Source organism: Salvia miltiorrhiza, chromosome 3, assembly GCF_028751815.1.
Source record: "Salvia miltiorrhiza cultivar Shanhuang (shh) chromosome 3, IMPLAD_Smil_shh, whole genome shotgun sequence".
NCBI classification, from domain to species: domain Eukaryota; kingdom Viridiplantae; phylum Streptophyta; class Magnoliopsida; order Lamiales; family Lamiaceae; genus Salvia; species Salvia miltiorrhiza.
This window is the reverse complement of record NC_080389.1, coordinates 52,780,872-52,792,872: the sequence shown is the minus strand read 5'-3', so window position 1 is coordinate 52,792,872 and position 12,001 is coordinate 52,780,872. Positions and strand designations below refer to the sequence as shown.

Below are 12,001 nucleotides of genomic sequence, written 5' to 3'. Positions count from 1 at the left end.
TACCTTTATTTGATACCTGTAAGCGGTAGGCATCCGCATGAAGGAAAATAAAAATGGGTAATTGTCTGTAAATCCATAACATTTTTTTTTCACATGTCATAAATGTGCCACCGTGTCAATTTCGATTGTCACAATGTCATTTCCGGCGCCGACATAAGAAAAAATCGGTCACTAGACAAATTCAAGAAAAAAATGAAAGATTATGTATTTAAAAATAGAGTTTTTAAATTAGAAGCAAAACCCAATTTGAAGTAAATAACACTGACAATTACCCCCCCCCCCCCCAAAAAAAAGAGGGGACCGGGATTTGCTAAACTTCTCGTATTTTAGAAATTGTCTATCAAATATATCAATTTTTAGATTGTCTATAAATTATAGCCATTAACTTTTTCTAATATTTATTTGTAGTTAAAAAGTTGTTGTGCTTGGTTGCAAATGATTTATAATAGTAATATTTATAGGTGTTAAATGATGATTCTAGATCCATTCTAATACTTGAGGGATCTAAAATCTCTACTAAAATATCTTCGGATTTATCTGAATCATACAAATATTTCTAGTGGTGAATTCTCTAGAATATAGAATATTCTAGATAAATACATCATACTTTAATACTCCTCCTTGATGTGTTTATCGCCGGTGACTCCAAGCATTTTTTGTAGGAACTGAAATTTGTCCTTTGAGAGTGTTTTAGTGAAGATGTTCGTTAGTTGTTCTTCTGTTGGACAATACTCCATCTCAATAAGTCCCTTAGCTTGAACATCTCTCAAGAAGTGATATTTGATATCAATGTGCTTGGTACGACTATGTTGAACTGGAATTTTAACTATTACGATAGCTGAGTTGTTATCACAATAGCAATTTTAACTATTACGATAGTTGACTTGTTATCGCAATTTAAAATGTAATTTTTGTGTGCAAAATGAAAAAATGACTAAAATTCGTGTATTTTGGTGCAATTAACTCTAAAAACTATTATAATTTAAAAATATTTAAATTAAAATAATTATAATTAAACAATCATGTAAATTTTTTTGAAAAGGAAAAAAATGACATCTACTTATTTTCCACCAACAAACGAAAACAACATGAAAAAAAGAGTATGGTGTTCAATATTAGAGATAGATAATGGAGAGAAAAAAGATCATTTTAACACTTTAAACGATCATAACTTATTTGTTTCAAATTCATTTTTTATAATTTTTACATCGAATTAAATATCTTCTCGTAATCATTAGTTTAACATCAATATTGAATAGATTTCATAAATTGAAGTTATTTTTCTTTAAAAAAAATTAAATAAATAAATAAGAGATAGAAAATTTGATGGAAAAAATTGTGAGGGGAGATAAAATATGGCCACAAAAAAACTCTTGTTTTATAATATAGATAGATAGATTTGTGCGGATTGAGCCATGACTTTTTTTATTAGATTGACATCCGTATGTATTAATTAATTGAACAATGGAGTTTGCGTAATAAGATGCGTTTTGTATTGTTTTAGCGATTAATATAGTTTTGTTGACTTGATTGTGCAATTAACTACTCAATGAGTTGTAGGTATGTGGGCCGATCTCAACGCGGCAATTTCATGGCTAATATATATACGTGTTTTTTTTTTTTTTTTTGACTTGGGGAATATATATACGTGTTAATGTCTCTAAATAATTATTTTGCTTAATAAAAAGTTAATACTAATCATAAAAATAAAAATATATTAATTTTAATAATTTTTTGTGTAAATATACTATTGAACCCTTAATGATATTATAATAAAAGGAAAAATATAATTTAAAGACAATATAATTAAAAAATCTTAAAGAAAAAAAAGAGAGTAAGAAATCACAAACAACCCAACCCCCCACCGCACCCAATACCACCCCCTCCATTTCCCCCCAAATTTCCTTCTGTAATTATCGCAGATATTCAAGATGCCAAACTTTCTCCTAAAGCTTCTTTGTTCTTGTGACGAAGATCTATTTTTAACGTTGAAGCAATTTGAATTTCGCCGTAAAATTATGTTGCTAATCCCCTGAAACGTTATTAATATGCGTCATAGGTTAGAATTTATTAACTTTAAGTATGTGGGTATATGTTTTTTAAGAGGGATATGTGCAATGTATATTATATACGTATATGATATGAGTTAGTCTTCCGGGAAATCGAATGTATAGATAAGACGATTCTGACCCGACCCGATCGAAAGGCGTGAGGGCGGAGGGCGCGGGCATAGGGGCAGAGTGTGCGGTACGGGTTGGAGTAGAGCAACGGGGGCACGGACGCAAACGCGGAGCTAAGAGTGCGGTGTACTTAGTTTGGTCAAATAAATATTGTTATAAGAAAAAAGTAATTATTGATATAAAGAAATGTTATGTTTTAAAAGTGTATTTTTTTCATGTCGATTATTACGTATCATTATAATAATAATTACTTCGAATAATTCATATTTTTCAATCAGTTCTAATTGGCAGAGCGACGGAGGGCGCAAACACAGAGTTAAGGGCGCGGCAGCAGTGTACTTATTTTGGTCAAGTAATTATTGATATAAAGAAAAGTAATGTTTCAAAAAATATTATATTTCTTCATGTCGATTATTACTTTTCATCACAACAGTAATTATTTTGAATTATTCTGTCCAAACCCGCGACTCGTGCCCAGATCCGCCCGACCTGCGCTCAAATCCAACCAGGCTCACGCTCCAGCCCCGACTTGTCTCACTCATACACTCGGTCTTACAGAATAATTTATGATTATCTATAAGAGGGGGATATATATAATAAAAACTTTTTTGTCTTGTAGTAAGCAGGAACTAATCAGTAATGTTGGTCTTATTTAATTTACAATATTCATTACTAATAAAAGTAAGAGTATTATTCCATCCGTCTCACAAAAACATGAACGTTTTTCCATTTTGGGGTGTCTCACAAAAACATGAACCTTTCCATTTTAGTACATCATGGCCCACCACTACTTTTCCTTAATTAATTCATTACTCTCACAAACACCTTTTAAAGTGGAACCCATTTTCCACTTACTTTAACTCTCAACTAACATTTCTTAAAATCCGTGCATTTTTCTTTGTTCATGTTTTTGTGAGACGGAGGGAGTATTATAATGTATAAAAGTATTAAAATTAATTATATGTAAATATACGAAATATATCTAAAAAATTTAATTTTGGATTAATCAATGCTCCATCTGTCCACGAAAAAATGTCCACATATTTCATATAAAAATATATGAAATATATCTAAATTTTAATTTTGGATTAATCAATATGTAGTACTATTTTTTGGTCAGTTAAGTAATTTTTTTTGGAACTTGACCCGAATTAAAATTTAGATTACAATATTTAATCCTATGTGAATGGCGGAATTTTATTACATGACATTTTTTATATGAGCTGGCTATGACACGACAATCCAAGTGAAAATTTGAATTGAAATCATGTAATAAATTTAAGCGAATGTGGCTGCAATTTTAATTTAGGTAAAATTCTAAAAAACTTAAAACTTTATGAATTAATTTATCAAAAAATAATGTTGATTAAAATTCGAACATTTGAACATACTTCATATATAGGGATGTCAAAAAAGCCCGAAACCGACGGGTCGACCCGAATAGACCGATAAAAAAAGTGGGTTAGGGCTAAAAAAATTTAGCCCGAAAAAATTTTTGCCCGAATGGCCCGAACCGAAAATAGTCCGAGCCCGATAGGGTTGGCCCGAAAACCGAGTGGGTTGGCCCGATTAACCGAACACTTTCTTAATAATTGATTTCTAAACTTTAATACTTTACTTTTTAATTTGATAATAACATTTTGATGCTTGTATAATATGTGTATAATATGTTTTGATTTTTTCTAACGATCAATAATAAATATTTATGATATAAAAGTCAAAGAAACATATTAATTTATGTTATATCTATATACAATTTTTATTGGAAATAAAGTTAAAATTAGATATTATGTAAATTTACATTAAAATAACACTAATTTTTGTATCTAAAATAAGGCGAAATGTTTTGATTTAAAAAGCACGACTTATTTTTATTACAATAATATGATTATCCATATAAAAAAATTATACATATAAAAAAATCGTAAATTTGTGGGCCCGAATGGGCTAGCCCGAAACCGAGTGGGTTAGGGTTATGGTCGAAAAATTTTAGCCCGAAAAATAAAAAAACCGACTAGCCCGAATCGCAAATAACCCGAAACCGAATGGGTTGGCCCGAAACCGAGTGGGTTGGCCCGATTGACATCCCTATTCATATATATACATGCAATTAACCCAACATTTGCTCTCTGTTATCCCTTGTTGATTTCGTTGGGCGTTGTTAAAAATTATTTGATTTTATCCTATACGAGAAGAACCGTCTGTTCTTTCCCCTCTTCATTTCTTTTCTTTGGACTTAGCGATGCATCTCAACTATTCCTCGACTTAGGAGAGGCTAAAGTTTGAGTACTAGTTCTTTTTCCAATGAAATTATAGGAGTGGTACAATGGAGGAGTAAAGGTGGAAGGCTTAGCATCTTTCTCTTTCAACAGATCTATTTTGAATTGGGCTTACACCCGGTGTCGAGAGTAGTAACACAAATTATCAACACAAAGAGCGGAAGAGGTGATGTTGGCAAAAAGGCGGAGAAGCACAGGATGGAGAAGCAACAACCTAGAAAGCCGAAGTACGTTCATATAGGGGTTGGAGCGATTCTTTTGTTTTGGATTGAATCCCACTTGAATTTATGGTTTTGTGGCGATGTTCTACCGATGCGTCGACTTTTTGGTTGCGATAAATAACGTCCACTTTTATGGATGGGGTTGGCTGAAGCATTCCAGTTCTTCAGCTCCTCGTCTACCACGAAGCCTTCCTCCTCTCAACGATGTCCTATCATTCGATTTCGTACAAGCTTTGCTCTAAGATTAAGATAAGGTTGTAACTTTTGGACAGCGTCATGTATGAGATACTGGTGATGATTTATTTATAAATTGGGGGTCTGCCTAACCCTCACCCCCGGGTGTTTGTTTGTTTTTTTTTAACCCCAAATTATATATTTTTTTTTATATATATAAGCATAATATATACTCCATTCGTCCTCATAAAATATATTCAATTTGTCATTTTCCTCTGTCCTCATAAAATGTATCCAGTTTATTTTTAGCGAAATTTTCATTCACAATAAAGGGAGACCCTTACTTCACTCACAACATATTATACTATTTTATTAAAACTCGTGCCATTTAAAGATGGATACTTTTTACAAGGACGAAGGAAGTAGTTTACTTTCGAAAATGTCTATAGAATGCTATCCCTATATGTATACATATATGTATGATTTGAGTGAAATATACTTGAACACAAGATGTAAGAGGAATTATAGTGAAGAACCTTGTTAAAGCTGAAATGCTATTAACTTAGTAAATCATTTAATAAATGATCTTCAAGTTGATAAATCTACTTATAATATTTTCTCCTATCGATTGATAAAGTTCAATTGTTTTAAAACATTTAAGAAGTGTAATCCAATTAAATAGTCAGTTAAAGACCGATCAAAAAAAAAAAAAAAAAAAATAGTCAGTTAAAGTCCTTCGAGCAAATAGTTTTTGTCAAATTATTACTCCTCTTTTTTTTTGATAAAAATTATTACTCCTCTTTTATTGTTTCACCATTACTCATTAAAAAAATGACTGGTGTGAAAACTGTCAGTCTACAAACGAACAGTTCACCATTATTAAATAAATATAAGGATGTTTGAAGAAAATAATTAAATAGGACGCACATCTTATATTGTTCACCAAATTCGACACCTGTCCACATATGATACCTTATTTTTGTATGGACTTCAAACAATAAATTATTATCTCCACTCATTGATAGAAAATAAATCCCTAGTTTAAACATATTGTAAAGGGGTTATTGCCAGAAAATACATATACTTTGTCAATTTTCTGGTTTATATTATGACCTTATAATTTGGCCAGAAAATACATCAATTTTCAATTTAATTGCAATTATAACATGACTTTATAGTCTGGCCAGAAAATACATCAAGTTTCAATTTATTCTCAATTATAACATGACCTTATAATTAATTTAGTATAATAATATCAAGTTTAATACATTAAATATTTTTAATTTTCTTTTCATCTCACAATATACTATATATAAATACATATATATTTGATAAATATATATCTATATGTAAATAATATATAATATTATTTACTTTTTAACATAGTTTCTATTATATATGTACGCAATTTTTTTATTGGTCCTAATATTTTATAATTTCATAATTTAAATAAATAAATACTTATTATATATATAATATATTAATAGAACATTAAAATCAAATTTATATATATATATATATATATATATATATGCATTTGTGTCTTGAAAATGTAGATATATATATATATATATATATATATATATATATATATATATATAAAACAAGATATTATATTGATGGCTTAAAAATACATACATATATATATATACATATATATATATATTATGAAATAATTATTATGAAATAATTAATCAATCAATTATAAATATTTTGTACATAACAATTCAATATAAATACAATAAATATTAATACATCTATGATGAAAAATAATCTAAATAAGGTCATGTTATAATTGAGAATAAATTGAAACTTGGTGTATTTTCTAGCCAGACTATAAAGTCATGTTATAATTGTAATTAAATTGAAAATTGATGTATTTTCTGGCCAAATTATAAAGTCATGATATAAACCAGAAAATTGACAAAGTATATGTATTTTCTGGCAATAACCCCTATTGTAAAAGAGAATAATTAATTGGAATTGGAATTGGAATTATAAAGAAAACAAAGTAGGTCAGTGTAAAGGTGTTGAAACAAATCAGGCTGGCCCGAAGGACGGGCCTGGTTTCGGGGCAGACCGACCCGACCCAACCCAACTAATTCATTTGGCCCATGGCTTGCAGTATGCGGACGGCTAAACCCGGCCCGTATGATAATATTGGCCCGCGGGCTTGGACCCTTTGACAGCTCTTGGTGAGTGAAATGTTGAGATTGAGACGTGAAAGTCAACGCCAAGGTTGATAGTAAATCATAGTAGAACATAAGTGAAAGAAATAACCACAATCAAGAATCCATAAACTCAACTTTTTTATATGAATCTCACATTGCCACATCAATTTTTAAAATATTACCAATTTTCATTCTATTTTTCTCTTAATCAATAAATCTACAGATTTAACTTTTACATGCGTCTCATTATTACACAATTTTCATATGAATCTCACTATATTACACACAATTTTATATATAAATCCCAAAAGAGAAAGAAAGAAGCAGTTAACTTTCATTTATAAAAATTAGTTGAAGCTTTTAACTCTGATATTTTGTCATTAGAGACCTAAAAGTTGGATTCCAATGTTTAATTCAACTTTTGCACCGGCATTGATGGCAACCCTACATCATTAAAAATGACAGAAAAAATCAAAAGCTATATTTTTGTTGAATTGTTTTAGCCCAAAAAGTCGGAGATCCCTGGTGTCCACGAGTTCCCATTGGCCGCACCATTTTCAGCTCTCTCTCTCTACTCCAACTTATAGTCTGCCAGTTTGCCAGCACCACCTTCTCCACTCTTCCACTTCCACTTTGAGCTCAAATCTTGGAGCACTTTTATGTTTGAGGATAAAAAGCTCTGTTTTAATAAGGATAAAAGTTATTGCACATCAAAGTTGCCGATGTGTGCGTCTCAGGACCCCTCGCCTTTGCCTTTTTCTTCTTCTTCTTCTTTTCCTGTCCTTGAAATTTTGTATATTCCTATTCACACTACCCCTCTCTATCTTAATCTTTCATTTTCGCTCCAATAATCCATTTCCAAAATTCATTTCTTTTTTTCCTGCAGTTCCGCGTCTTGAATTTGCGAAAGCGCATGTTTCATGCGATTGCTTTTGCTTGTCTTTAATTTAAGCAGAGAGTTGAATTGAAGATCCTCTTGGGATAAAAATTTCACGAGATCTTGTCCTTCACTTGACTTGACTTGATGAATAGCCATGAGCAGCAATTCCAGCAAAATACGCAGATGGGGTCGGGGCTGACCCGATACAGGTCGGCCCCGAGCTCGTATTTGACTAGCCTTCTCAGCGCTCCAAGCAGCGATGGCGGATTCGGAGAGGAAGATTTCGCCGAGCTCTTCAACCCGCGAGCTTCGAGTCCTGAGACGCAAGTAATTTTCTCGAGGTTCATGAACAGCTCCGGACAAGAATCCCGTCCCTCAATTGCGCCTCTGCCGAGAAAGTCGGAGAATCAAGAGTATGCGCCCCCGCAGAAGCTGCAGAGGCAGCATAGCCATGATTTGTATTCCGAGGCTGCTGCTGTTGCCGACACCTCCTACAGCAAAGTGTTTGCGCCTTTGAGCTCCAATTGCGCGGCGCCGGTGCAGGTCAAGATGGAACGCACCTCTGGCCTCATTCGTCACAGCAGCTCGCCTGCAGGCCTCTTCGCCAACATAAACATCGAAAATGGTACTTTTTCTTACCTAAATTTTCATAATTGTCTACGATTCATTCAGCATCTGCAAAGAAAAGGGATTCTTACCTAAAGTAATTGATGCGTTTAATCCAACTAAACAGATATAGGAATTATTTTTTGTTTCTTTCGTTTCGTTATTGGGAAAACAGACAAATATGGTGGTTGTGTTAATCTTTAATTGCCTCATTTGTTTCCTCACTAGAAGTTGAGAAATGTAGTTAAGATGTTTCAGCAATCCACAGAGTTCAAAACAATGAGAGGCGTGGGCAGCTACGGAGGCGGTAACAGTGCTAATTCGGAAGCAACATTTTCTTCTTCGGCAAACAGGTTTGTGGCCCAAATGGACTACCCCTCTTCTTCGGCGATGAATATGATGAACCCTATTTCAGAAGGCATTGGAGAAAATGCAGCAGTTGATGACGATGATGTTGACTTCATCACTAGTTTACCTTGGGATGATTCACCACTCTTGTCTGATCCTTACCTCAATGATCAGGTCTTGTGTCTTAACTAATTCCCACTTGTTTCCTCTTAAAAAAAAAAAAACTAATTGTGTTTCTCTAGCTGATGGAAAACATTTGCAACGGTGCAGAAAAACGAAGCAGGAAATCGGCCTAAACCTCTGTTGTCTCATCACCTAAGTTTGCCAAAAGCAGCAATGGAGAAGCTGCTGCAAGATTCAGTTCCCTGCAAAATCAGAGCCAAGCGAGGCTGTGCTACTCATCCTCGAAGCATTGCTGAAAGGGTACTTACCGAATAAGCGAAAAATCTTTGAAATAATTTGATGGAAGTACAAGTTTCACATAATCAATCTTGTGTCAGGTTAGAAGAACTAAGATCAGTGAGCGAATGAGGAAGCTGCAAGAACTCGTGCCTAATATGGAGAAGGTGATGCTGTTTCTTGCATTGATATGCATATTGTTGTAATAATTTCTTTGGTTTCTAATCAAGATTGCATTCTGTTTTCTAGCAAACCAATACATCTGATATGCTGGACTTGGCTGTTGATTACATCAAGGATCTTCAAAGACAAGTAAAGGTGTGTCATCTGCCTTGTATCACAAATTTCACTATACATTCTTTGCATTGACTCTCTCTTTCTCTCTCTCCCCCCTTTTGATATTCAATTGTTTAGACGCTTTCGGGTAATCAAGCCAAGTGTAGCTGCTCGGCTAAACAATGATCCTAGATCAAATGGCTACTGACCTTGCAAGATGATCAATGAGAAAAGGCCATTAAGGATGATGTCAGTATATACATTCGATCAGATTGTAAGTCTGTCTTAGGTTGAGAAACTTAATCAATGTTTTTTATTTTATTTTTTTAATTTGGGGTTAGGAGTGAAATCACGAAGTTCAATTAGATTGAGCTTCTTGTCACATGGAGTATTTTAGAACGAGAGGCATGTTAAAGTCATCATTTTGGATAGAAGAAATGGTACTTTTCTGGCTACATTGATTAAAAAGAGCTTCTCTAGTCACTTTTGTTATTAAAGACAATAAATACTCTTAATATACGGAGAGAGTCACATTTGCTTTATCAGATATACTCGAGATAACATATATGGGCTTCGTTATCAAATCAATCATAACCTGATAACATACACGGTGATTCTCTCCGCATATTAATGGGTATTTTTTATTTTTAATAATAAAAGTGACTTATTTTTTCACCATGATAGCTGGAAAAGTATTTTTATTATCCAAATTGACTAGGCTTGTGCATTCCTAATTGGTAAATTATTATGTTAGTGAAGTCCATAAACATTCTTATAAATAAAATGAGTTGAATTTCCTTGCTGAAGATTGTGTTGCATCTTTGTCAAGGTTGCAAATTGTTTGGAGGAGTCAATATAAACTTACTTGGCAAGGGTGATTTCGGCTAATGGAAAGTAAAACTTCCTATGAAGAAGATTATATTTGGAATATTTTCAAAATCATGACATTTTGTATTTACCTTTCAGTGCTTTCACTATCAATTAGCCGTCTGAAATGGTACCACTGATAATGATGTCCATAAAAACTTGTCCGAAAACTCTCTCTGTAGATGTCCGTTTAAGTTTAGTTATGTCAACTTTTGTTAAAGGTTGTGTACTCTCACCATCAATTTTTAATCACAAAACAAATTGGAATAAAAAAAGCTGCCCTTTTTTCTTCTTAAGGAAAGCGTAATTGATTGGAATAATTATAGACATAGACCATTACAATTATCAAAGCAAGAAAGCGCCGAGGGTAAGTTACAAATTAAAGAAATGTTACACTACCAATAACCGATCAAAGCATTCATATTTATGGTTCGTTTACTTTAATTGTGAAATTTTCTTTAGAAAAAGATGAATAAAAAAAGAGAAAATATTATTTTTTTTTCTTCATTTTTATTATATATATGTTTACTAGAGATATAAGAAAAATATTGAAAAATATTTTTACACTATTGTCTAAAGATAATACTCCATTATTTAACATTTGAGAGAAAAGGAGCTGTCCGAGAAAATATTTCATCATGTTCTAAAATAATTTTGTATCATAATAAACATGTAAAAAAAATGAAAATATAATTTTTATTCTTCTTTTTCATCAAAGTAAATACGCCCTTAATGTTTTGCACATTTCAGTTGCTATACAACAATGACATTTGCCTAAGCGAATTACGACTCCATGTCCCTTTAGAAGTAGCCTATTTTTTTTTTCTTGTTTTCAGAGAAGAAGTAGCGTAATGTTGGAGCTTGAGCTTGTAGCCAAATGCCATGAGTAATGTGGGGTCACATCATGGAATTTAATTTGTGCAACGTCTTATGTTTTCTATTATGGTTGGTTGTTTTTTTGTCGTAAGGTTACCATTAAAAAAGAAGAGAAAAAAGGGAATTTTTTATCACATTTTAGTGGTCTTTATACTTTTTATCTCATATTTTTTTTGGTTGAAAAATATATGAAAATATTATGAAAAGAGAGAGACAGGAAGAGAGAGAATGAGAAATATAAAGAGATAAGTTAAATTGTACTTCATCCGTCCCATTATAAATGACACAAAATAGTTGAACACAAAAATTAAGAAAAATGTGTAAATTGATTAAAAGTGATATAACCTAGTATATTTTTTAAGGGTTTAAACATTGTCACTTTTGGAAAAAGACCACTTATAGTGGAACAGTCCAAAATAGAATATAAGTCACTTTTAGTGGGACATAGGGAGTATATATTTGAAGGTAAAATTAAAAAAATCATAAAAATATATAATATGAGAAGATATTATCAGACCTATAACTTGTGATAATATTATCATGAATTGGAGTGAAAAGATGGGAAATGGATTGCCCGGTAAAATTTTCCTTTCCGCTCGAGGAAAATTTTCCAACTAAGAGAACATGTAAAAATAGTAGAAAAATGAGAAAAATATATATATTTCATAATTTTTCATTAAAGAGAACGCACCCTATATAGTATGATGGTTTATTGCATTAAAGC

The 12,001-nt window shown here is 32.2% G+C and overlaps 1 protein-coding gene across 2 annotated transcripts; it reads left to right on the top strand.

The window, feature by feature from the left end:
* Nucleotides 1–7,351: 7,351 nt before the first annotated feature.
* LOC131014329 (transcription factor bHLH122-like) lies at nt 7,352–10,340 on the top strand. 2 transcript variants are annotated; one of them, XM_057942262.1, is made up of 6 exons: nt 7,352–8,530; nt 8,780–9,033; nt 9,130–9,282; nt 9,360–9,425; nt 9,508–9,576; nt 9,673–10,340. In XM_057942262.1, the coding sequence occupies exons 1-6, from the start codon at nt 8,050–8,052 to the stop codon at nt 9,718–9,720; spliced, it is 1,071 nt and encodes a 356-aa protein (XP_057798245.1). In that variant the 5' UTR covers nt 7,352–8,049; the 3' UTR covers nt 9,721–10,340. The 2 variants fall into 2 exon arrangements, with proteins under 2 accessions (XP_057798245.1, XP_057798243.1); XM_057942260.1 differs by having other exon boundaries at nt 7,506–8,530; nt 9,508–10,340.
* Nucleotides 10,341–12,001: the final 1,661 nt, after the last annotated feature.

Bases quoted from the DNA above. Each gene is read 5' to 3' on its own strand.
- LOC131014329 (XM_057942260.1), top strand. From the start codon at position 8,050: ATGAATAGCCATGAGCAGCAATTCCAGCAAAATACGCAGATGGGGTCG. The intron at 9,034-9,129 runs GTCTTGTGTCTT...GCAACGGTGCAG, and splicing joins ATCCTTACCTCAATGATCAG to AAAAACGAAGCAGGAAATCG. The intron at 9,283-9,359 runs GTACTTACCGAA...ATCTTGTGTCAG, and splicing joins CTCGAAGCATTGCTGAAAGG to GTTAGAAGAACTAAGATCAG.